This window comes from Salvelinus fontinalis, chromosome 29 (assembly GCF_029448725.1).
Source record: "Salvelinus fontinalis isolate EN_2023a chromosome 29, ASM2944872v1, whole genome shotgun sequence".
Classification (NCBI taxonomy): Eukaryota; Metazoa; Chordata; class Actinopteri; order Salmoniformes; family Salmonidae; genus Salvelinus; species Salvelinus fontinalis.
In genome coordinates this window covers 9,077,342-9,102,341 of record NC_074693.1, presented here as the reverse complement: position 1 = coordinate 9,102,341, position 25,000 = coordinate 9,077,342, and the positions used below count along the sequence as shown (strand labels likewise).

The window sequence follows — 25,000 nt, the reverse complement described above, 5'->3', positions numbered from 1 at the left end:
TGTGGATTTGATTCACAGAGGGGACCAGTAAGAAAAAAAAGTATGAAAATCTATGCACTCACTACTGTAAGTCTCTCTTGAGAAGAGTGTCTGCTAAATGACTCACTACTGTAAGTCTCTCTTGAGAAGAGTGTCTGCTAAATGACTCACTACTGTAAGTCTCTCTGGAGAAGAGTGTCTGCTAAATGACTCACTACTGTAAGTCTCTCTGGAGAAGAGTGTCTGCTAAATGACTCACTACTGTAAGTCTCTCTTGAGAAGAGTGTCTGCTAAATGACTCACTACTGTAAGTCTCTCTGGAGAAGAGTGTCTGCTAAATGACTCACTACTGTAAGTCTCTCTTGAGAAGAGTGTCTGCTAAATGACTCACTAACTGTAAGTCTCTCTGGAGAAGAGTGTCTGCTAAATGACTCACTACTGTAAGTCTCTCTGGAGAAGAGTGTCTGCTAAATGACTCACTACTGTAAGTCTCTCTGGAGAAGAGTGTCTGCTAAATGACTCACTACTGTAAGTCTCTCTTGAGAAGAGTGTCTGCTAAATGACTCACTACTGTAAGTCTCTCTTGAGAAGAGTGTCTGCTAAATGACTCACTACTGTAAGTCTCTCTGGAGAAGAGTGTCTGCTAAATGACTCACTACTGTAAGCCTCTCTTGAGAAGAGTGTCTGCTAAATGACTCACTACTGTAAGTCTCTCTGGAGAAGAGTGTCTGCTAAATGACTCACTACTATAAGTCTCTCTTGAGACGAGTGTCTGCTAAATGACTCACTACTGTAAGTCTCTCTGGAGAAGAGAGTCTGCTAAATGACTCACTACTGAAAGTCTCTCTTGAGAAGAGTGTCTGCTAAATGACTCACTACTGTAAGTCTCTCTGGAGAAGAGAGTCTGCTAAATGACTCACTACTGAAAGTCTCTCTTGAGAAGAGAGTCTGCTAAATGACTCACTACTGTAAGTCTCTCTGGAGAAGAGTGTCTGCTAAATGACTCACTACTGTAAGTCTCTCTGGAGAAGAGTGTCTGCTAAATGACTCACTACTATAAGTCTCTCTGGAGAAGAGTGTCTGCTAAATGACTCACTACTGTAAGTCTCTCTTGAGAAGAGTGTCTGCTAAATGACTCACTTCTGTAAGTCTCTCTGGAGAAGAGTGTCTGCTAAATGACTCACTACTGTAAGTCTCTCTTGAGAAGAGTGTCTGCTAAATGACTCACTACTGTAAGTCTCTCTGGAGAAGAGTGTCTGCTAAATGACTCACTACTGTAAGTCTCTCTGGAGAAGAGTGTCTGCTAAATGACTCACTACTGTAAGTCTCTCTTGAGAAGAGTGTCTGCTAAATGACTCACTACTGTAAGTCTCTCTTGAGAAGAGTGTCTGCTAAATTACTCACTACTGTAAGTCTCTCTTGAGAAGAGTGTCTGCTAAATGACTCACTACTGTAAGTCTCTCTGGAGAAGAGAGTCTGCTAAATGACTCACTACTGTAATTCTCTCTTGAGAAGAGTGTCTGCTAAATGACTCACTACTGTAAGTCTCTCTGGAGAAGAGTGTCTGCTAAATGACTCACTACTGTAAGTCTCTCTGGAGAAGAGTGTCTGCTAAATGACTCACTACTGTAAGTCTCTCTTGAGAAGAGTGTCTGCTAAATGACTCACTACTGTAAGTCTCTCTGGAGAAGAGAGTCTGCTAAATGACTCACTACTGAAAGTCTCTCTTGAGAAGAGAGTCTGCTAAATGACTCACTACTGTAAGTCTCTCTGGAGAAGAGTGTCTGCTAAATGACTCACTACTGTAAGTCTCTCTTGAGAAGAGTGTCTGCTAAATGACTCACTACTTTAAGTCTCTCTGGAGAAGAGTGTCTGCTAAATTACTCACTACTGTAAGTCTCTCTGGACAAGAGTGTCTGCTAAATGACTCACTACTGTAAGTCTTTTTGGACAAGAGTGTCTGCTAAATGACTCACTACTGTAAGTCTCTCTGGAGAAGAGTGTCTGCTAAATGACTCACTACTGTAAGTCTCTCTTGAGAAGAGTGTCTGCTAAATTACTCACTACTGTCAAATCAAATCAAATCAAATGTATTTATATAGCCCTTCTTACATCAGCTGATATCTCAGTGCTGTACAGAAACCCAGCCTAAAACCCCAAACAGCAAGCAATGCAGGTGTAGAAGCACATAAGTCTCTCTGGATAAAAGTGTCTGCTAAATGACTCAAATGTAAATGTCTGCCTCTGTTGAGTGTTAAGTCATCCCAGACAAACAGAACAAAGGTTCTGGATCAGTTGTACCTAAGTGGTTCATTAACATTATTGCCGTTAGCTGTAACCACAGGTCCTGGATCAGTGAAGGTGGTAGTGGTAAGGTAAACACCACCGTGGGAGGGCACATACACAGGTCCTGGATCAGTGAGGTGGTAGTGGTAAGGTAAACACCACCGTGGGAGGGACATACACAGGTCCTGGATCAGTGAGGTGGTAGTGGTAAGGTGAGGAACACATACACAGGTCCTGGATCAGTGAGGTGGTAGTGGTAAGGTAAACACCACCGTGGGAGGGACATACACAGGTCCTGGATCAGTGAAGGTGGTAGTGGTAAGGTAAATACCACCGTGGGAGGAACATACACAGGTCCTGGATCAGTAAAGGTGGTAGTGGTAAGGTAAACGCCACCGTGGGAGGCATATACACAGGTCCTGGATCAGTGAGATGGTAGTGGTAAGGTAAACGCCACCGTGGGAGACACATACACAGGTCCTGGATCAGTGAGGTGGTAGTGGTAAGGTGAGGAACACATACACAGGTCCTGGATCAGTGAGGTGGTAGTGGTAAGGTGAGGAACACATACACAGGTCCTGGATCAGTGAAGGTGGTAGTGGTAAGGTAAACGCCACCGTGGGAGGCACATACACAGGTCCTGGATCAGTGAAGTTGGTAGTGGTAAGGTAAACACCACCGTGGGAGGAACATACACAGGTCCTGGATAGGCTGTCAGGGCTGCCCAACCCTCTTCCTGGAGATCTACAGTCCTGCGGGTTTTCAGTCCAACCCTAATCTAACACACCTGATTCTACTAATTAGCTGCTGAACAAGACCTTAACTAGCTGAATCAAATTCGCTAAATGATGGTTGGACTGAAAAACCTACAGGACAGTAGATCTCCAGGAAGAGGGTTGGGCAGCCCTGGGCTAAGTGAATCAGGCAAAGTGATAGCTAAGTGGTTTTAAATACAAAAGGCAGTGGGAGGCTGCTGCTATTTAAAAACTGGTCCTGGATCAGTGAACGGGGCAGCTTAGTGGTTCAGTAGTTTTACTACCAAGTGGTAAGACAGCTCCTGGATCAGTAGCTAAGTGATATAAGGCAAAGGGCCGTGGCAGGCTGCTGCTATTTCTACACCGACCTCAACACGTGCTGAGAGCTCACAGTCACAAGGGATTGTGGGAGATTGGAAGTGACATGTCCCTCGCACTCTCTCTCTCCCTCTTTCCACTATATCTCTCTCAATGCAATTTAATTCAAAGGGCTTTATTGGCATGGGAAACATACCGTATATTTACATTGCCAAAACAAATGGAATAGACAATAAACAAAAGGGAAATAAACAAGGGAAACATTAAACATTACACACATAAGTAGTAAAATAATATAGACATTTCAAATGTTATATTATTGGCTTTGTACAGTGTTGTAACAATGTTAAAGTAGTTTTGAAGTATGAAAGGAAAATAAATAAACAGATAAATATAGGTTTTATTTACAATGGTGTTTGTTCTTCACTGGTTGCCCTTTTCTCATGGCAACGGACCACAAATCTTTCTGCTGTGATGGCACACTGCAGTATTTCACCTAACAGATATGGGAGTTTATCAATCTTTGATTTGTTTTCAAATTCTTTGTGGGTCTGTGTAATCTGAGTGAAATATGTTCCTCTAATATGGTCATTCATTTGGCAGAAGATTAAAAAGTGCAGCTCAGTTTCCACCTCATTTTGTGGGCAGTGTGCACAAATCCTGTCTTCTCTTGAGAGCCAGTTTTGCCTATGGCGGCCTCTCTCAATAGCAAGGCTATGCTCACTGAGTCTGTATATAGTCAAGGATTTTCTTAATTTGAAGGTCAGTCACAGTGGTCAGGTATTCTGTCACTGTGTACTCTCTGTTTAGGGCCAGATAGCGTTCCAACTTGCTCTGTTTCTTGGTTGATTCTTTCCAGTGTGCCATATAGTTATCTTTTTGCGTTCTAATCATTTGTTTGGGTGTTGTATTGTAGACAAACTATATTTTTGTAGATTTCTGCATGCAGAGGCTCAATTGGGTGTTTATCCCATTGTTTTCCTCCCATTTTGTGAATTCTTGGTGAGTGAGCGGACCCCAGACCTTAAAACCCTGGAGGGCAATGGGCTCTAGAACCCATTCAAGTATTTTTAGCCAGATCCTAATTTGGTATGTCGAGGTTCATGTTCCTTTTGATGGCATAGAAGGCCCTTCTTGCCTTGTCTCTTAGATCGTTCACAGCCTTGTGGAAGTTACCCGTGGTGTTGATGTTTAGGCCGAGGCAGGTGTAAATATTAGTGTGCTCTAGGGCAACGGTGTGTAGATGGAATTTGTATTCGTGGTCCTGGCGACTAGACCTTTTCTGGAACACCATTATTTTAGTCTTACTGAGATTTACTGTCAGGGCCCAGGTCTGACAGAATATGTACAGAAGATCTAGGTGCTGCTGTAGGCCCTCCTTGTTTGGGGACAGAAGCGCCAGATCATCAGCAAACAGTAGACATTTGACTTCTGAGTCCTGTAGGGTGAGGCCGGGTGTTGGAGACTGCCCTCGACAACTCATTGATATATATTCCATATTCCAACTGTAGTTATTGGGGTCAAATACTGTATGTCTCCACCTTTGTGGATTGGGGTGATCAGGCCTTGGTTCCAAACATTGGGGAAGATGCCAGAGCTGAGGATGATGTTAAAGAGTTTAAGAATAGCCCATTTGAAGTTGTGGTCTGTATATTTATCATTCCGTTTAATATACCAACACCAAAGGCCTTTTTGGGTTGGAGGGTTTGTATTTTGTCCTGTAGCTCATCCAATGTAATTGCAGAATCCAGTGAGTTCTGGTAGTCTTTAGTAGCTGATTCTAGAATCCAGTGGGTTCTGGTAGTCTTTAGTAGCTGATTCTAGAATCCAGTGGGTTCTGGTAGTCTTTAGTAGCTGATTCTAGAATCCAGTGGGTTCTGGTAGTCTTTAGTAGCTGATTCTAGAATCCAGTGGGTTCTGGTAGTCTTTAGTAGCTGATTCTAGAATCCAGTGGGTTCTGGTAGTCTTTAGTAGCTGATTCTAGAATCCAGTGGGTTCTGGTAGTCTTTAGTAGCTGATTCTAGAATCCAGTGGGTTCTGGTAGTCTTTAGTAGCTGATTCTAGAATCCAGTGGGTTCTATTAGTCTTTAGTAGCTGATTCTAGAATCCAGTGGGTTCTGGTAGCCTTTAGTAGCTGATTCTAGAATCCAGTGGGTTCTATTAGTCTTTAGTAGCTGATTCTAGAATCCAGTGGGTTCTGGTAGTCTTTAGTAGCTGATTCTAGAATCCAGTGGGTTCTGGTAGTCTTTAGTAGCTGATTCTAGAATCCAGTGGGTTCTGGTAGTCTTTAGTAGCTGATTCTAGAATCCAGTGGGTTCTGGTAGTCTTTAGTAGCTGATTCTAGAATCCAGTGGGTTCTGGTAGTCTTTAGTAGCTGATTCTAGAATCCAGTGGGTTCTGGTAGTCTTTAGTAGCTGATTCTAGAATCCAGTGGGTTCTGGTAGTCTTTAGTAGCTGATTCTAGAATCCAGTGGGTTCTATTAGTCTTTAGTAGCTGATTCTAGAATCCAGTGGGTTCTGGTAGCCTTTAGTAGCTGATTCTAGAATCCAGTGGGTTCTATTAGTCTTTAGTAGCTGATTCTAGAATCCAGTGGGTTCTGGTAGTCTTTAGTAGCTGATTCTAGAATCCAGTGGGTTCTGGTAGTCTTTAGTAGCTGATTCTAGAATCCAGTGGGTTCTGGTAGTCTTTAGTAGCTGATTCTAGAATCCAGTGGGTTCTGGTAGTCTTTAGTAGCTGATTCTAGAATCCAGTGGGTTCTGGTAGTCTTTAGTAGCTGATTCTAGAATCCAGTGGGTTCTGGTAGTCTTTAGTAGCTGATTCTAGAATCCAGTGGGTTCTATTAGTCTTTAGTAGCTGATTCTAGAATCCAGTGGGTTCTGGTAGTCTTTAGTAGCTGATTCTAGAATCCAGTGGGTTCTGGTAGTCTTTAGTAGCTGATTCTAGAATCCAGTGGGTTCTGGTAGTCTTTAGTAGCTGATTCTAGAATCCAGTGGGTTCTGGTAGTCTTTAGTAGCTGATTCTAGAATCCAGTGGGTTCTGGTAGTCTTTAGTAGCTGATTCTAGAATCCAGTGGGTTCTGGTAGTCTTTAGTAGCTGATTCTAGAATCCAGTGGGTTCTGGTAGTCTTTAGTAGCTGATTCTAGAATCCAGTGGGTTCTGGTAGTCTTTAGTAGCTGATTCTAGAATCCAGTGGGTTCTATTAGTCTTTAGTAGCTGATTCTAGAATCCAGTGGGTTCTGGTAGCCTTTAGTAGCTGATTCTAGAATCCAGTGGGTTCTATTAGTCTTTAGTAGCTGATTCTAGAATCCAGTGGGTTCTGGTAGTCTTTAGTAGCTGATTCTAGAATCCAGTGGGTTCTGGTAGTCTTTAGTAGCTGATTCTAGAATCCAGTGGGTTCTGGTAGTCTTTAGTAGCTGATTCTAGAATCCAGTGGGTTCTGGTAGTCTTTAGTAGCTGATTCTAGAATCCAGTGGGTTCTGGTAGTCTTTAGTAGCTGATTCTAGAATCCAGTGGGTTCTGGTAGTCTTTAGTAGCTGATTCTAGAATCCAGTGGGTTCTGGTAGTCTTTAGTAGCTGATTCTAGAATCCAGTGGGTTCTATTAGTCTTTAGTAGCTGATTCTAGAATCCAGTGGGTTCTGGTAGTCTTTAGTAGCTGATTCTAGAATCCAGTGGGTTCTGGTAGTCTTTAGTAGCTGATTCTAGAATCCAGTGGGTTCTGGTAGTCTTTAGTAGCTGATTCTAGAATCCAGTGGGTTCTGGTAGTCTTTAGTAGCTGATTCTAGAATCCAGTGGGTTCTGGTAGTCTTTAGTAGCTGATTCTAGAATCCAGTGGGTTCTGGTAGTCTTTAGTAGCTGATTCTAGAATCCAGTGGGTTCTGGTAGTCTTTAGTAGCTGATTCTAGAATCCAGTGGGTTCTGGTAGTCTTTAGTAGCTGATTCTAGAATCCAGTGGGTTCTATTAGTCTTTAGTAGCTGATTCTAGAATCCAGTGGGTTCTGGTAGCCTTTAGTAGCTGATTCTAGAATCCAGTGGGTTCTATTAGTCTTTAGTAGCTGATTCTAGAATCCAGTGGGTTCTGGTAGTCTTTAGTAGCTGATTCTAGAATCCAGTGGGTTCTGGTAGTCTTTAGTAGCTGATTCTAGAATCCAGTGGGTTCTGGTAGTCTTTAGTAGCTGATTCTAGAATCCAGTGGGTTCTGGTAGTCTTTAGTAGCTGATTCTAGAATCCAGTGGGTTCTGGTAGTCTTTAGTAGCTGATTCTAGAATCCAGTGGGTTCTGGTAGTCTTTAGTAGCTGATTCTAGAATCCAGTGGGTTCTATTAGTCTTTAGTAGCTGATTCTAGAATCCAGTGGGTTCTGGTAGTCTTTAGTAGCTGATTCTAGAATCCAGTGGGTTCTGGTAGTCTTTAGTAGCTGATTCTAGAATCCAGTGGGTTCTGGTAGTCTTTAGTAGCTGATTCTAGAATCCAGTGGGTTCTGGTAGTCTTTAGTAGCTGATTCTAGAATCCAGTGGGTTCTGGTAGTCTTTAGTAGCTGATTCTAGAATCCAGTGGGTTCTGGTAGTCTTTAGTAGCTGATTCTAGAATCCAGTGGGTTCTGGTAGTCTTTAGTAGCTGATTCTAGAATCCAGTGGGTTCTGGTAGTCTTTAGTAGCTGATTCTAGAATCCAGTGGGTTCTGGTAGTCTTTAGTAGCTGATTCTAGAATCCAGTGGGTTCTGGTAGTCTTTAGTAGCTGATTCTAGAATCCAGTGGGTTCTGGTAGTCTTTAGTAGCTGATTCTAGAATCCAGTGGGTTCTGGTAGTCTTTAGTAGCTGATTCTAGAATCCAGTGGGTTCTGGTAGTCTTTAGTAGCTGATTCTAGAATCCAGTGGGTTCTGGTAGTCTTTAGTAGCTGATTCTAGAATCCAGTGGGTTCTGGTAGTCTTTAGTAGCTGATTCTAGAATCCAGTGGGTTCTGGTAGTCTTTAGTAGCTGATTCTAGAATCCAGTGGGTTCTGGTAGTCTTTAGTAGCTGATTCTAGAATCCAGTGGGTTCTGGTAGTCTTTAGTAGCTGATTCTAAAATGTGTATTTGATCATGTACATGTTTTTGCTCTTGGTTCTTTGTTATTTGTCCGAAAAGTTTGGGGAAGTGGTTTATCCATACATCTCCATTTTGGATAGATAGCTCTTTGTGTTGTTGTTGGTTTAGTGTGTTCTAATTTTCTCAAAAGTGATTTGATTCTAAGGATTCTTCAATCACAATGAACTGTTTCTGACATTCTGTTCCTTCTTTTTGCTTAGTGTATCACCATAGTGAAAAAAATACTGTTTTGGTTCTCTCTGTTTCTCAGTTCCTTTCTTAGGTTTTTACATTCCTCATCAAATCATTTCTTATTGTTGTTAGTTGTCTTAGGTTTTCTGCCGTAATTTAAATTTGATATGTTAGCTGATAGGTCAAATATGTTGTTCAGGCTTCCTACTGCTATGTTTACAACTTCAATGTTGCAGGAAAACATTTTGTCCAGAAAGTTGTCTAGGAGGAATTGGATTTGTTGTTGGCAAATAGTTTTTTGGAAGGTTTCTACACTACCTTCCTTCCATCTATAGCATTTTTATTAATAGTATGTTGTTTGTTCGGCTTCAATGCCTCATGATTGAGTATTGCTCTGTTCAAATAGACTATGATTTTGCTGTGATCTGATAGGGGTGTCAATTGGCTGACTGTGAATGCTCTGAGAAACTATGGGTTGAGGTCGGTGATAAAGTAGTATACAGTACTACTGCCAAGAGATGAGCTATAGGTGTACCTCCTGTAGGAGTCCCCTTGAAGTATACCATTGACTATGTACATACCCAGCATGCAACAGAGCTGCAGGAGTTGTGACCTGTCTTTGTTGGTTATGTTGTCATAGTTGTGTCTAGGGGGGCATATCAGGGAGGGAATGCTGTCACCTCCAGGTAGGTGTTTGTCCCCCTGTGTGCTAAGAGTGTCAGGTTCCACCATTTAGGTCACCACAGACTAGTACATGTCCTTGGGCCTGGAAATGGTTGATTTCCCCCTAGAATGGAGAAGCTGTCTTCAATAAAGTATGGGGATTCTTGTCTGGGGAAAAAGGTAGCACACAGGAGGACTTTTTTGGCTCCAGAGCGGTCTAAGGCATCATATCTCAGTGCAAGAGGCGTCACTACAGTCCCTGGTTCGAATCCAGGCTGTATCACATCCGGTTGTGATTAGGAGTCCCATAGGGCGGCGCACAATTGGCCCAGCATTGTCCAAGTTTTGCTGGGGTAGGCCGTCATTGTAAACTGACTTGCTGAGTTAAATAAAGGCTAAATTTAAAAAATCTCTGTTGAGATAATTTCCTTTTGAATTTCTAGCCAAATGTAAAATGTTCCTGTTTTGATTAATTGAATAGAGTGAGTTAGGTCTGCTCTATACCAAATTATCATACCCCTCTTTTCTGTTTCATACCCAGCAGTTTGGTTGATGGGACTACCAGCTCTCTGTAACCTAGACGGCAAGCAGTGGGTCCATCTCCTCTATACTATGATTCTTGTAGGATGACAATGTCTGTATTTCTAATTTCTTTGGTGAAGTCCAGGCTCCTGCTCGTTAGGCCAAAGGCAGATGACCTCAGGCCTGGGATATTCCAGGATGAGAGAGTGAAGACTTTGTGTTCCATAAAGTGTCCAGTGTTGTTAGTTGTTAGTCGTTGTTAGTCTCTCTCTCTCCGGTGAGATAAAGGGAAGGGATAAGAGGGAGGAGAAGAAGAGAGAAGGATGGAGACAACAGAACAGAGGGAGGGGATGTGGGGTTGTCAACAAGACCATGTTGAGAAGAAACACCCAAAGCAGGTGGTGATTAGCAGCAGTAAGTCAGTGACCGTCTGTATTTACAGAAAACCAGTATAGTCTCTCTCTCTACACCCTCTATCTTTTCTTTTCTCTCTCTTTCTCTCTTTCTCTCACCCCACACCCTCTTTCTCTTTCTCATCCACTCCTTCCTTCCTTCCTTCTTTCTTTCCTTCCTTCCTTCCTTCCTTCCTTCCTTCCTTCCTTCCTTCCTTCTTTCCTCCTCTCCCCCACCTTGGGGAGGCCCATCCATCAGAGTTTGATATAGGGCCCAATGGCCTTGGTGCAGATGACCTTGGTGCCCTGGCAGATTGGGTATATCTTGAAAATCACAAATTTCATAGCCAAGGCCATTTGGCCTTCAAGAGGTATCCTATCTGCCAGGGCACCAAGGCCATTAACCAAAATAGACAATTAAAATGATTTGGAAAATTCCAGAAAATTATGTAATAGCTTTAGAAGCTTCGGATAGGCTAATTGACATCATTTGAGTCAATTGGAGGTGTACCTGTGGATGTATTTCAAGGCCTACCTTCAAACTCAGTGCCTCTTTGCTTGATATCATGGGAAAATTAAAAGAAATCAGCCAAGACCTCAGAAAAAAAATGTGTGGACCTCCACAAGTCTGCTTCATCCTTGGGAGCAATTTCCAAACACCTGAAGGTACCACGTTCATCTGTACAAACAATAGTGCGCAAGTATAAACACCATGGAACCACGCAGCCGTCATATCGCTCAGGAAGGAGACGCATTCTGTCTCCTAGAGATGAACGTACTTTGGTGCGAAAAGTGCAAATCAATCAAGAGATAGAGAAGGATTTTGTGTAGTCGTGTGCGACAGAGATAGAGAGAGGAGAGGGAGAGAGAGAGAGAGAGAGAGAGAGAGAGAGAGAGAGAGAGAGAGAGAGAGAGAGAGAGAGAGATTTTGTGTAGTCGTGTGTGACAGAGAGAGAGAAGGATTTTGTGTAGTCATGTGTGACAGAGATAGAGAGAGGAGAGGTAGATAGAGAAGGATTTTCTGTAGTCGTGTGTGACAGAGTGAGAGAAGGATTTTGTGCAGTCGTGTGTGACAGAGTGAGAAGGATTTTGTGTAGTCGTGTGTGACAGAGTGAGAGAAGGATTTTGTGTAGTCGTGTGCAACAGAGAGAGAGAAGGATTTTGTGTAGTCGTGTGCAACAGAGAGAGAGAAGGATTTTGTGTAGTCGTGTGCAACAGAGAGAGAGAAGGATTTTGTGTAGTCGTGTGTGACAGAGAGAGAGAAGGATTTTGTGTAGTCGCGTGCGACAGAGCGTGAAACTTCATCAGAAAATAACCTGCTGCTCTCTAACTTGTATACCCAGAATGAAACACACCAAAAGACACACGGTTCTAACCAACTGACCATGAGATACAGAGCAAGCAGCAGATGAGAAGAGACAGTCTAACCTCAATGTAATTACAATGTGGCTTCTGGGCTATCTCAAACAATGTAGCGGATAACACACAGAACAGCACAGAACAGTAACACCAACAGGCCTAGGGGGAGAGGAGAAAAGATGAGAAGAGAGGAGACTATAAAAGAGGAGAGGTGAGGAGAAAAGACAAGAGGAGAAAAGAGGAGAAGATAGGTGAGGAGAGGAGAAAAGAAAAGAGGAGAGGATAAAATAGGAGAGGGGAAAAGAGGTAAGGAGAGGATAAAAGAGGTGAGGAGAGGAGAAAAGAGGAGAGGTGAGGTAAGGAGAGGAGAGGAGAAAAGAGGAGAGGATAAAAGAGGTGAGGAGAGTTGAAAAGAGGAGAGGTGAGGTGAGGAGGAGAAAAAATGAGAGGAGAGGAGAGGTGAGGAGAAAAGAGGAGAGGAGAAGAGAAGAGAGGAGAGGGGAAAAGAGGAGAGTAGAGGAAAATAGAGGTGAGGAGAGGAGAAAAGAGGAGAGGAGAAAAGAGGTGAGGAGATGAGAGGAGAAGATAGGAGAGGAGAGGAGAAAAGAGGAGAGATGAGGAGAAAAGAGGAGAGGAGTGGAGAATATAGGAGATGAGAAAAGAGGACAACGGGTGATAGGAGAGGTGAGGAGAAAAGAGGAGAGGAGAGATGAGGAGAGGAGAGGAGAGCAGAGAAAAGAAGAGGAGAGGTGAGGAGAGGAGTGGAGAGATGAGGAGAGGTGAGGAGAGAAGACGAGAGATGAGGAGAGATGAGGAGGAGAAGAGAGGTGAGGAGAGGAGTGGAGATGAGAAAAGTGGAGAAAAGAGGAGAGGAGAGGATAGGAGAGGAGAGGAGAGGAGAGGAGAGGTGAGGAGAGGTGTGGTGAGGAGAGGTGAGGAGAGGTGTGGTGAGGAGAGGTGAGGAGAGGAGTGGAGAGATGAGGAGAGGTGAGGAGAGGAGAGGAGAGGAGAAAAGAGGAGAGGAGAGATGAGGAGAGGAGTGGAATAGAGAAAAGAGGAGAAAAGAGGAGAGAAGAGGAGAGGAGAACAGATAAGAGGACAGGTGAGGAGAAAAGAGGAGAGGAGATGAGATGAGATGAGAGGTGAGGGAGGGGTGAGGAGGGTTGAGGAGAGGAGATGCTGTATCTGCTGTGTGTGAGTATGCCTGGAGCCAGAGCACTGACACGTCACACAACCATCTGCCTGCTGTGACACTGCTGACTCTATGTGTGTCTGTGTGTGTCTACAGACAGCTCGTGCTTGTTTCTCTGTTGACAGTTCTCCACATAGTGACCTAACCCCTCCGTCTCCTGTCAGATGACACAATAATTCTACCGACTAACAAAACAATTCCAAACATTTATACAGCCACCATAGAATTTGTACACACGCAGACGCATACACACACACACACACACACACACACACACACACACACACACACACACACACACACACACACACACACAATAAGGCAAGGAACTACATGGGAGCCTAAAGAATGAATAGTGAATAATGCAAAAACATCCAATAACAGGAGACACATTGATGTAGGCCTAATAATAATTCAACCATATAGACCTGGACATTGGGGAGGAGAGACAGGGGGAGGGGAGATAGGGGAGGAGAGGGAGGGGGAGGAGAAGGGGGAGTGGAGACAGGGAGCGGGGAGATAGGGGAGATGGGGAGGGGAGGGGGGAGGGGGGGGAGCCTGGGGATACTGAAGACAGTGCAGCAGTGTGGGTCCTGGGGGAACTCTGGACAGACTGTAGACAGTGCAGCAGTGTGGGTCCTGGGGGAACTCTGGACAGACTGTAGACAGTGCAGCAGTGTGGGTCCTGGGGGACGTCTGGACAGACTGTAGACAGTGCAGCAGTGTGGGTCTTGGGGGACTCTGGACAGACTGAAGACAGTGCAGCAGTGTGGGTCCTGGGGGAACTCTGGACAGACTGAAGACAGTGCAGCAGTGTGGGTCCTGGGGGAACTCTGGACAGACTGAAGACAGTGCAGCAGTGTGAGTCCTGGGGGAACTCTGGACAGACTGAAGACAGTGCAGCAGTGTGGGTCCTGGGGGAACTCTGGACAGACTGTAGACAGTGCAGCAGTGTGGGTCCTGGGGGAACTCTGGACAGACTGAAGACAGTGCAGCAGTGTGGGTCCTGGGGGAACTCTGGACAGACTGTAGACAGTGCAGCAGTGTGGGTCCTGGGGGAACTCTGGACAGACTGAAGACAGTGCAGCAGTGTGGGTCCTGGGGGAACTCTGGACAGACTGAAGACAGTGCAGCAGTGTGAGTCCTGGGGGAACTCTGGACAGACTGTAGACAGTGCAGCAGTGTGGGTCCTGGGGGAACTCTGGACAGACTGTAGACAGTGCAGCAGTGTGGGTCCTGGGGGAACTCTGGACAGACTGTAGACAGTGCAGCAGTGTGGGTCCTGGGGGAACTCTGGACAGACTGTAGACAGTGCAGCAGTGTGGGTCCTGGGGGAACTCTGGACAGACTGAAGACAGTGCAGCAGTGTGGGTCCTGGGGGAACTCTGGACAGACTGAAGACAGTGCAGCAGTGTGGGTCCTGGGGGAACTCTGGACAGACTGAAGACAGTGCAGCAGTGTGGGTCCTGGCCTGGGGAACTCTGGACAGACTGAAGACAGTGCAGCAGTGTGGGTCCTGGCCTGGGGAACTCTGGACAGACTGAAGACAGTGCAGCAGTGTGGGTCCTGGGGGACGTCTGGACAGACTGAAGACAGTGCAGCAGTGTGGGTCCTGGGGGACGTCTGGACAGACTGAAGACAGTGCAGCAGTGTGGGTCCTGGGGGACGTCTGGACAGACTGAAGACAGTGCAGCAGTGTGGGTCCTGGGTGAACTCTGGACAGACTGAAGACAGTGCAGCAGTGTGGGTCCTGGGGGAACTCTGGACAGACTGAAGACAGTGCAGCAGTGTGGGTCCTGGGGGACGTCTGGACAGACTGAAGACAGTGCAGCAGTGTGGGTCCTGGGGGAACTCTGGACAGACTGTAGACAGTGCAGCAGTGTGGGTCCTGGGGGAACTCTGGACAGACTGAAGACAGTGCAGCAGTGTGGGTCCTGGGTGAACTCTGGACAGACTGAAGACAGTGCAGCAGTGTGGGTCCTGGCCTGGGGAACTCAGGAGTTTTGTTCCAGCCCAACACTAGCTCCTCTTATCAAAGTAGCGGTCATGGGGAAGGCCTGTGTGTGTCTGTGATTGTGTGTACTAGGTTTTGTTGTGGAATTTGTTAGATATTAGGTTTGTTGTGGAATTTGTTAGTTATTAGGTTTTGTTGTGGAATTGTTAGATATTACCTGTTAGATACTGCTGCACTGTCAGATCTAGAAACAGAAGCATTTCACTATACTCACAATGACATCTGCTGACCATGTGTATGAGACCAATACAATTTGATTTACTTTGAGCTGTCTCCAGCTCAGTAGATATGTGGCCCAGGGGCAGGGGTTGAGCTGTCCAGGCTTGGTGTGGAGCTGGACTGGGGTTAACAGGGGTTGAGCTGTCCAGGCTTGGTGTGGAGCTGGACTGGGGTTAACAGGGGTTGAGCTGTCCAGGCTTGGTGTGGAGCTGGACTGGGGTTAACAGGGGTTGAGCTGTCCAGGCTTGGTGTGGAGCTGGACTGGGGTTAACAGGGGTTGAGCTGTCCAGGCTTGGTGTGGAGCTGGACTGGGGTTAACAGGGGTTGGACTGGGGTTAACAAGGGAGGAAACAGGGGAAAGATGGAGAAAGAGGGGAAAGATAGGAAAGAGAGGAAACAGGAGAAAGAGGGGAAAGTGAGGAAAGAGAGGAAAGGGGGGAAAGAGAGGAAACAGGGGAAAGAGGGGAAAGAGAGGAAACAGGGGAAAGAGGGGAAAGAGGGGAAAGGGGAAAGAGAGGAAAGGGAGGAAAGAGAGAAAACATGGGAAAGATGGGGAAAGAGGGGAAAGAGAGGAAAAAGGGGAAAGAGAGGAAAGGGTGGAAAGAGAGGAAAGAGAGGAAAGAGAGGAAACGGGGGATATATGGGGAAGGAGGGGAAAGAGAGGAAAGAGAGGAAAGAGAGGAAAGGGAGGAAACAGGAGAAAGAGGGGAAAGTGAGGAAAGAGAGGAAAGGGGGGAAAGAGAGGAAAGAGAGGAAACAGGGAATATATGGTGAAAGAGGGGAAAGAGAGGAAAGAGAGGAAACAGGAGAAAGAGGGGAAAGTGAGGAAAGAGAGGAAAGGGGGGAAAGAGAGGAAAGAGAAGAAATAGAGGAAACAGAGGAGATATGGGGAAGGAGGGGAAAGAGAGGAAAGAGAGGAAAGAGGGGAAAGAGAGGAAAGAGAGGAAAGAGAGGAAAGGGAGGAAAGAGAGAAAACATGGGATATATGGGGAAGGAGGGGAAGGAGGGGAAAGAGGGGAAAGAGAGGAAAGAGAGGAAAGAGAGGAAACAGGGGATATATGGGGAAAGAGGGGAAAGAGAGGAAAGAGAGTAAACAGGAGAAAGGGGGAAAGTGAGGAAAGAAAGGAAAGGGGGGAAAGAGAGGAAAGAGAGGAAAGAGAGGAAAGAGGGGAAAGAGAGGAAAGAGAGGAAAGAGAGGAAAGGGAGGAAAGAGAGAAAACATGGGATATATGGGGAAGGAGGGGAAAGAGAGGAAAGAGAGGAAAGAGAGGAAAGAGAGGAAAGAGAGGAAACAGGGGATATATGGGGAAGGAGGGGAAAGAGAGGAAAGAGAGGAAAGGGGGGAAAAAGAGGAAACAGGGGATATATGGGGAAGGAGGGGAAAGAGAGGAAAGAGAGGAAAGAGTGGAAAGAGAGGAAAGAGAGGAAACAGGGGATATATGGGGAAGGAGGGGAAAGAGAGGAAAGAGAGGAAAGAGAGGAAATAGGGTATATATGGGGAAAGAGGGGAAGGAGGGGAAAGAGAGGAAAGAGAGGAAAGAGAGGAAAGAGAGGAAACAGGTGAATGAGAGGAAAGAGAGGAAAGAGAGGAAAGAGAGGAAAGAGAGGAAAGAGGGGAAAGAGAGGAAAGAGAGGAAAGAGAGGAAAGAGAGGAAAGAGGGGAAAGACAAACAGGGGAAAGACTGGAAAGCAACAGAAAAGGCTTTTGTCTTTAGCTCTCTGTGAGAATAACTTAAAATCATTCCAGAGTAAATGAGAACACATGTTAATAAAATCTTGAATTTAATGCACATTAGCATCTAATGTTTCGTTTAATGCTACTAAACATGTCTATTCTCTATTGTTGCGTCTTATTGTTCATGTGTCCTATTTCTGTATACTCCTCAGAGAGCGACGCTTCATAGTAAACTAGAGAAGAGAGTTTCACAGTAACCTAGAGAAGAGAGCTTCACAGTAACCTAGAGAAGAAAGCTTCATAGTAACCTAGAGAAGAAAGCTTCATAGTAACCTAGAGAAGAGAGCTTCACAGTAACCTAGAGAAGAAAGCTTCATAGTAACCTAGAGAAGAAAGCTTCATAGTAACCTAGAGAAGAGAGCTTCACAGTAACCTAGAGAAGAGAGCTTCACAGTAACCTAGAGAAGAAAGCTTCATAGTAACCTAGAGAAGAAAACTTCATAGTAACCTAGAGAAGAGAAGATGGCTTCAAAGTAACATAGAGAAGATAGCTTCACAGTAACCTAGAGAAGAGAGCTTCATAGTAACCCAGAGAAGATAGCTTCACAGTAAACTAGAGAAGAGAATATTGCTTGAAAGTAAATTAGAGAAGAGAGCTTCATAGTAACCTAGAGAAGAGAGCTTCACAGTAACCTAGAGAAGAGAGCTTCACAGTAACCTAGAGAAGAGAGCTTTATAGTAACCTAGAGAAGAGAGCTTTATAGTAACCTAGAGAAGAGAGCTTTATAGTAACCTAGAGAAGAGAGCTTTATAGTAACCTAGAGAAGAGAGCTTTATAGTAACCTAGAGAAGAGAGCTTTATAGTAACCTAGAGAAGAGAGCTTTATAGTAACCTAGAGAAGAGAGCTTTATAGTAACCTAGAGAAGAGAGCTTCACAGTAACCTAGAGAAGAGAGCTTCACAGTAACCTGGAGAAGAAAGCTTCACAGTAACCTAGAGAAGAGAGGCGCACAGGAATGGACTGACTCACCACTGGTACTCATGATGCTCACAGGTTCTCATCCAAGACTATGTTCCCAGAAAATGATTTTCAGACCAGCTATAATTCCAATAAACCAAAATATCCTTTTCACTGTGACTTTTCAATGCGAAGATAGGGAGACCCGAAGAAAGACAGAGAGAGAGGAAGAGAGGATGAGAGAAGGTGCTCTGGAATCCAATTCGTAAACGACAACCCTCCTCCTCTTCTTCAGTGGTCGAGGAGAAAAATAACTTCAGGCAGACAGGAAAGATACAATGTTGCTGGGTCACATTCCATGTTTTTGATGTTGTCCCTCCCGGTTGATTCCACAGTGTTCTCTCAAAGCGCTGACCATGGTTGGCACTGCCTTGCGCTCGCTCTCCTCTCTCCCGATTGGTATGTGAAAAGCGCTCGCGCTCCAACGTCAAGCTCCCATCCCACTGGAGCGACGTCACCGGAGCAGAGCGCGCGGGTTCGGTGTGGCACGCGAGCGAACCAGGGAGCCAACAATGAGCGCATTTTGTCAAGGAAGAGGAGGGGAGAACAGGCGGCATGGGATTTAAACTCCGCGGATGATTAACAGGGATGACACTGCCCTCTTCTGGAAGTATATTCTAGTGCACACTAATATATTAATTGCAGCTTTATATCGCAAAAAGTGGTTGGGGAAGCTACTCTGAAATCATAGTTTACCACCCTACCAATGACTTTACACTGGAAGAAAGTTAAGCTACATTAAAGCATGAAGAGAAATACATATAGTTTACTGAACTAGAGTTACTTTGAAAAAGACATTTCATTACATCTAAGCTACTGGATGAAAAATGATCATATCTGAATCTGAAATGTCATAGACTACAAATTGTAAGAGCAGATCAATCTGGGGCAAGATGTTAAATTTAGCCTATTAAACACAAACACATATGTTTCAATGAGAATTATGAAAGTCTGATCCTGAAAAAGAAAAGAGATTCTTGCCTATACTTCAACCATATTTTATTTTATAAAAAAAACAGTAGTGTGTAGTTCCAGTAGTTAGCTACACCACTACATGGTAAAACAGTAGTGTGTAGTTCCAGTAGTTAGCTACACCACTACATGGTAAAACAGTAGTGTGTAGTTCCAGTAGTTAGCTACACCACTACATGGTAAAACAGTAGTGTGTAGTTCCAGTAGTTAGCTACACCGCTACATGGTAAAACAGTAGTGTGTAGTTCCAGTAGTTAGCTACACCGCTACATGGTAAAACAGTAGTGTGTAGTTCCCGTAGTTAGCTACACCGCTACATGGTAAAACAGTAGTGTGTAGTTCCAGTAGTTAGCTACACCACTACATGGTAAAACAGTAGTGTGTAGTTCCAGTAGTTAGCTACACCGCTACATGGTAAAACAGTAGTGTTTAGTTCCAGTAGTTAGCTACACCACTACATGGTAAAACAGTAGTGTGTAGTTCCAGTAGGTAGTTACACTGCTACATGGTAAAACAGTAGTGTGTAGTTCCAGTAGTTAGCTACACCGCTACATGGTTAAACAGTAGTGTAGGTCAAGTAGTTAGCTACACCGCTACATGGTAAAACAGTAGTGTGTAGTTCCAGTAGTTAGCTACACCGCTACATGGTAAAACAGTAGTGTGTAGTTCCAGTAGTTAGTTACACTGCTACATGGTAAAACAGTAGTGTGTAGTTCCAGTAGTTAGCTACACCGCTACATGGTAAAACAGTAGTGTATGTCAAGTAGTTAGCTACACCGCTACATGGTTAAACAGTAGTGTGTAGTTCCAGTAGTTAGCTACACCGCTACATGGTAAAATAGTAGTGTGTATTTCCAGTAGTTAGCTACACCGCTACATGGTTAAACAGTAGTGTGTAGTTCCAGTAGTTAGCTACACCACTACATGGTTAAACAGTAGTGTAGTTCGAGTAGTTAGCTACACCGCTACATCGCAAAAAAGTAACTAACTACTGAAAACACTACCAAGATCAGAACATTGTCGCCACCTGTCGGACATTAGTGCTCTTTTGAACCTGCTGCTTGGAGCCACGTGGGAAGAGATGATACGAGACTACTGGTGCTGACCGATCAAAACAAGTTAAGCTATGTGGGGGCCCTGAGCAGGATTTGATTTGAGTACCTCGTTGTAACTCCTGGGTAAAGGGAGAGACAGCCCTGGATCAAAACATATCGTAGACTAATGGCAGCAGGTTAACTAGCCGTCCATCAGAAGACTTAACAAAACCGTTCTCTACCCAAACTCTTCCCCCCGTGACACAGTTTGCCAGTAAGGACAGTTAGGCATATAGTGAAGCCCACTGAATATCTCAGAATATTATGATCAGGGTGAACGCTTTGTGTGTGTGTGTGTACGTGATTTCCTACCTTATCGGACCCCAATGTCCTAACAATTCATCCAAATGCTGTGTGTGTGTGTGTGTGTGTGTGTGTGTGTGTGTGTGTGTGTGTGTGTGTGTGTGTGTGTGTGTGTGTGTGTGTGTGTGTGTGTGTGTGTGTGTGTGTGTGTGTGTGTGTGTGTGTGTGTGTCAGGGTGTTGTTAGACTATGTGCCTGGACAAAAGGTTGGGATTGTAGGGTTTAGGAGAGGAACGCAGCAGACAAGGGATACAGTGTGCTGACCTGAGTGTGACTTTGACAGACTGGACACAATACTCCATCAACGAAGCACATCACAACATAACAACACACTGCTGTTGTAATGGCAATGGGTAACACTTTACTTACCAGCAGAATGTTCTAATGCATTATAATACAATCTTATACCATGGCATAGTTGAATACTCGATTCCGATTGGCTTGAAAGGCATTCTCGAGTGTGCATTATTCCTCTGTAATAGACAGCAATAACCAACGGCTATTACGTTCATTCTTACGTGTTCTATGTTAGAGCTGCTTTTGAAAGCAAAAGTTGAATTTTAAAATATTATTGACATTGTTGAATTTGATTTTCATAATAGCAAGCTAAGAGGACTGATGGCTTGGTTAGCTAAGCTAGCAAGCAATGACTGTATATATAAATTGACAAAGCCATCAATCACGTGACACTATTCATTCCTATGTGAAGACTCAACGGGTGTGTTCGAGCGGTAAGCCTAACGAAGCTGACTGTAGACAAAAGTAGGCGAGTGAAGTCCGGGGAGGTGCATCTGCAACAGCCGAAAGTCTGCCACTGTAGTTGTTTTCCAACAGCCAGGCTCAGATCAACATGGCAGTGTCAACATAGCTGCTATTGTTTCTGAAAGTTCTTCTGTATAAATAAACTTTTCTCCAACCTCCATATCACACAGTCACAAACTGATAACATAACGAGTGTACAGTGGTTAGAGAAATGGAACAAGTCACATCCACTAGATTCCTCAGAGTTCTAGTTGATGAAAAGTTATCCTGGAAAGACTCAATGTGTCTGTAGCAAAGTGATGAAATCGGTTGGTATCATCAGAAAGATTAGTGGTTTGGTTCATTAGGATTGCTTCCTAACTATATACTATAGCTTAATTGACCCATATCTCATTTACTGTAATATTGTCTAGGCCAGTACATACAGTTGAAGTCGGAAGTTTACATACACCTTAGTCAAATACATTTAAGCTCAGTTTTTCACAATTCCTGACATTTAATCCTTGTAACAATTCCCTGTTTTAGGTCAGTTAGGATCACCACATTATTTTAAGAATGTGAAATGTCAGAATAAAAGCAGAGAGAATTATTTAGTTCAGCTTTTATTTCTTTCATCACATTCCCAGAGGGTCAAAAGTTTACATACACTCAAATAGTATTTGGTAGCAATGCCTTTAAATAGTTTTGTTGTCCTTAAGCCATTTTGCCACAACCTTTGAAGTATGCTTGGGCCATTGTTCATTTGGAAGACCGACTTGCGTATGCCTCCTACCTACACAAATTACTCATTTTACCAAAGACATTTGCATGACTCGCCACGTCCTCTAATTACCTGGCTCCATCTGCACCTTTATTTAAGAAACTCAATATCTTGTCTAATTACGACATTAATCTACAGCAATTATGCACTTTCATATACTAATATACATACCCACCAGACAGTTTACCTAAATCCTTCAGTGGATTCTTCCAGGTTAATTCTGAAATCCATCCATATACTACAAGACACTGCTATAAGCTTCACCCTCCCCACTGCCCCACCTCATATAGTCAATTCTCTATTCGATACAGAGGTACCATGCTCTGGAATTCTTATCTTCACATTGCCAAAACCTCATCATCCCTCAATAACTTCAAGTGAAGACTGGGGGTCAGTCTGATGAACCAAAGGACCCAATAATCCCTCCATGTAGCCTAACTCTCTCTCTCTCACATAATGAAACATGCTTTTTCTAGTTTACTGAGTATGTCATGTTCAGTTATAATTAATAGGTTTTGTTTAACTGATTGAACACACTTTTGTTTTGTACTTATACATTTGTGGTGTGGTTTTCATATGAACCCATGTGGTCTTCCAACCTGCACATCGTTTCTATCAGTTATTTATCTGTTTTGTCTTTCACTTCTTTCCTTTGCAAATAAATAAAACCTAAAACCCTAGAGAGAGGTCTCAAATATCACATTCATTTGTATCCCCTGTAGCTTTACAATTGCAAAGTTAGTTCCTGTTTCAGTCACGTCTTTTGCCATGTTCCTGTGGGTTAAACAAAATCCCCCTATAGATTGGTTGACAAATAATTCCACCCACAATGCAGGTGATGGCTGCATGGTGCGGTTGGTGAGAAGCAACTGCAGCGGCTTGAAGGCGACTTAATCAATAACACATGATTTCTGTAAAGTTCATGCAGTCAACATGTATCCTCACATTTCTTCCACCCCAATTGGTAGTTATAGTCTTGTCCCATCACTGCAGCTCCCGTACGTACTCAAAGAGGCAAAGGTTGAGAGCCTTGCATCCTCTGAAACAGAAACCCACACTGCCCGCTTCACCTGGAAGGCAGCCCCACCAATGTGTTGGAGGAAACACTGTACAGCTGGCAACTGAAGACAGCATACCTGCGCTGGAACCCACTACAAAGAGTCACTAGAGCAAGATGCGACAAGGACATCCTGGAACGCCAAACCCTTGCCTAACCCGGACGACATGGCCTGGGATTGAACCCGGGTCTGTAGTGATGCCTTCGACCGCTGCGCCACTCAGGAGGCCCTGTATTCCCACATTTTTATACCCATAATACAACACACTTTGAAAGGCGTGACCATCGACTTGACAAAAGTGATCTGCTTGAACGCACCCAATAGTGCATTGAAGCCAAATTAAGTCGGTTAAGATGTCCTCTCACGGAGACATTCGCAGTTTGAGCTACTCTAATAAGCGAAGTTGCAGGCTAGCTCAGTGCTGCCCCCTCTCATTAAGTAACTCAGTTGAAGGCCGACCAAGGTACTCCAGGCTGCTATTATCAATTCAATTATTCGTATACATCAAATCAAATCCAATTTTATTAGTCACATGCACCGAATACAACAGGTGTAGATCTTACAGTGAAATGCTTACTTACAAGCCCCTAACAAACAAATACGGATAAGAATAAGAAATAAAAGTAACAAGTAATAGTGGAACAGGAGTAAAATAACAATAGCGAGACTATATACAGGGGGGTACCAGTACAGAGTCAATGTGTGGGGACACCGGTTAGTTGAGGTATATGTACATGTAGGTAGAGTTAACGCCATTTCTGGTACAGGTAGGATCGAGACATGAACACATAGAGCCTTCTGGTGCAGGTAGGATCCAGACATGAACACATAGAGCCTTCTGGTGCAGGTAGGATCCAGACATGAACACATAGCGCCTTCTGGTGCAGGTAGGATCCAGACATGAACACATAGAGCCTTATGGTGCAGGTAGAATCCAGACATAAACATATAGAGCCTTCTGGTGCAGGTAGGAGCCAGACATGAACACATAGAGCCTTCTGGTGCAGGTAGGATCCAGACATGAACACATAGAGCCTTCTGGTGCAGGTAGGATCCAGACATGAACACATAGCGCCTTCTGGTGCAGGTAGGATCCAGACATGAACACATAGAGCCTTATGGTGCAGGTAGAATCCAGACATAAACATATAGAGCCTTCTGGTGCAGGTAGGAGCCAGACATGAACATATAGAGCCTTCTGGTGCAGGTAGGAGCCAGACATGAACACATAGAGCCTTCTGGTGCAGGTAGGATCCAGACATGAACACATAGAGCCTTCTGGTGCAGGTAGGATCCAGACATGAACACATAGAGCCTTCTGGTGCAGGTAGGATCCAGACATGAACATATATAGCCTTCTGGTGCAGGTAGGATCCAGGCATGAACACATAGAGCCTTCTGGTGCAGGTAGGATCCAGACATGAACATGTAGAGCCTTCTCGTGCAGGTAGGATCCAGACATGAACATGTAGAGCCTTCGGGTGCAGGTAGGATCCAGACATGAACATGTAGAGCCTTCTGGTGCAGGTAGGATCCAGACATGAACATGTAGAGCCTTCTCGTGCAGGTAGGATCCAGACATGAACATGTAGAGCCTTCGGGTGCAGGTAGGATCCAGACATGAACACATAGAGCCTTCTGGTGCAGGTAGGATCCAGACATGAACACATAGAGCCTTCTGGTACAGGTAGGATCCAGACATTAACATGTAGAGCCTTCTGGTGCAGGTAGGATCCAGACATGAACACATAGAGTCTTCTGGTGCAGGTAGGATCCAGACATGAACACATATAGCCTTCTGGTGCAGGTAGGATCCAGACATGAACATGTAGAGCTTTTACAGCAACATAAAGAAGCTTTCAGCCTCAACGACTTAAAAGTGTCAACTAGCGCCATTTTAAGGCAACGCACATTACAGTGTACATAGAAAGCATGTTAATTAAATCTCTCCCTTATTCTGGCTGCCTCTCATCACTGATGATCCATCATAACCTTGCCAAAAAAGATGGGGTCTTTACTCTAGGCCATGTCTTTCCAGGCAGTGGATTATTTCTTCTGTGAGTCCTTCTGCATCTAAACGGGTGGCTTGTTGGAAGTCTAGGAAGCTTTCATGCACGGCCCCATTGTAGTAGTACTACAGTACCAATAATAGCTGCTCCTTCCTTTGGTTTCTTCAGCAGTGACTGAACATTACCTGTTGGCTTAAAATGTTTTCATTACCACTGGGTCACGCTATGTGATCTCTGCAAAAGAAATCCCCTTGTTAACAGACTCTTCTGTCTCACTGTGACCCCTTTGTGCAATATTTTGCCGTCAAGAGAAGTACTTCAGCCTCTGTTGTTATGTACTTGTGATACTCTTTGACTTTTATCTGGTACTACTCCTCTATGGAATCGATCAGGAC

The 25,000-nt window shown here is 44.4% G+C and overlaps 1 protein-coding gene across 7 annotated transcripts in view; it reads right to left on the bottom strand.

The window, feature by feature from the left end:
- The window catches only part of LOC129827392 (actin-binding LIM protein 3-like), a 102,021-nt gene extending 83,896 nt beyond the window's left edge, over window positions 1–18,125 (bottom strand). For 5 of the 7 annotated variants that reach the window (XM_055888184.1, XM_055888183.1, XM_055888179.1 and 2 more), the window contains exon 1: window positions 17,661–18,125. In XM_055888184.1, coding sequence (XP_055744159.1) covers window positions 17,661–17,673 — 13 coding nt within the window. In that variant the 5' untranslated portion in view covers window positions 17,674–18,125. The remainder of the gene's footprint in view (window positions 1–17,660) is intronic. The other 2 variants (XM_055888182.1, XM_055888185.1) reach the window with 2 other exon arrangements.
- Window positions 18,126–25,000: the final 6,875 nt, after the last annotated feature.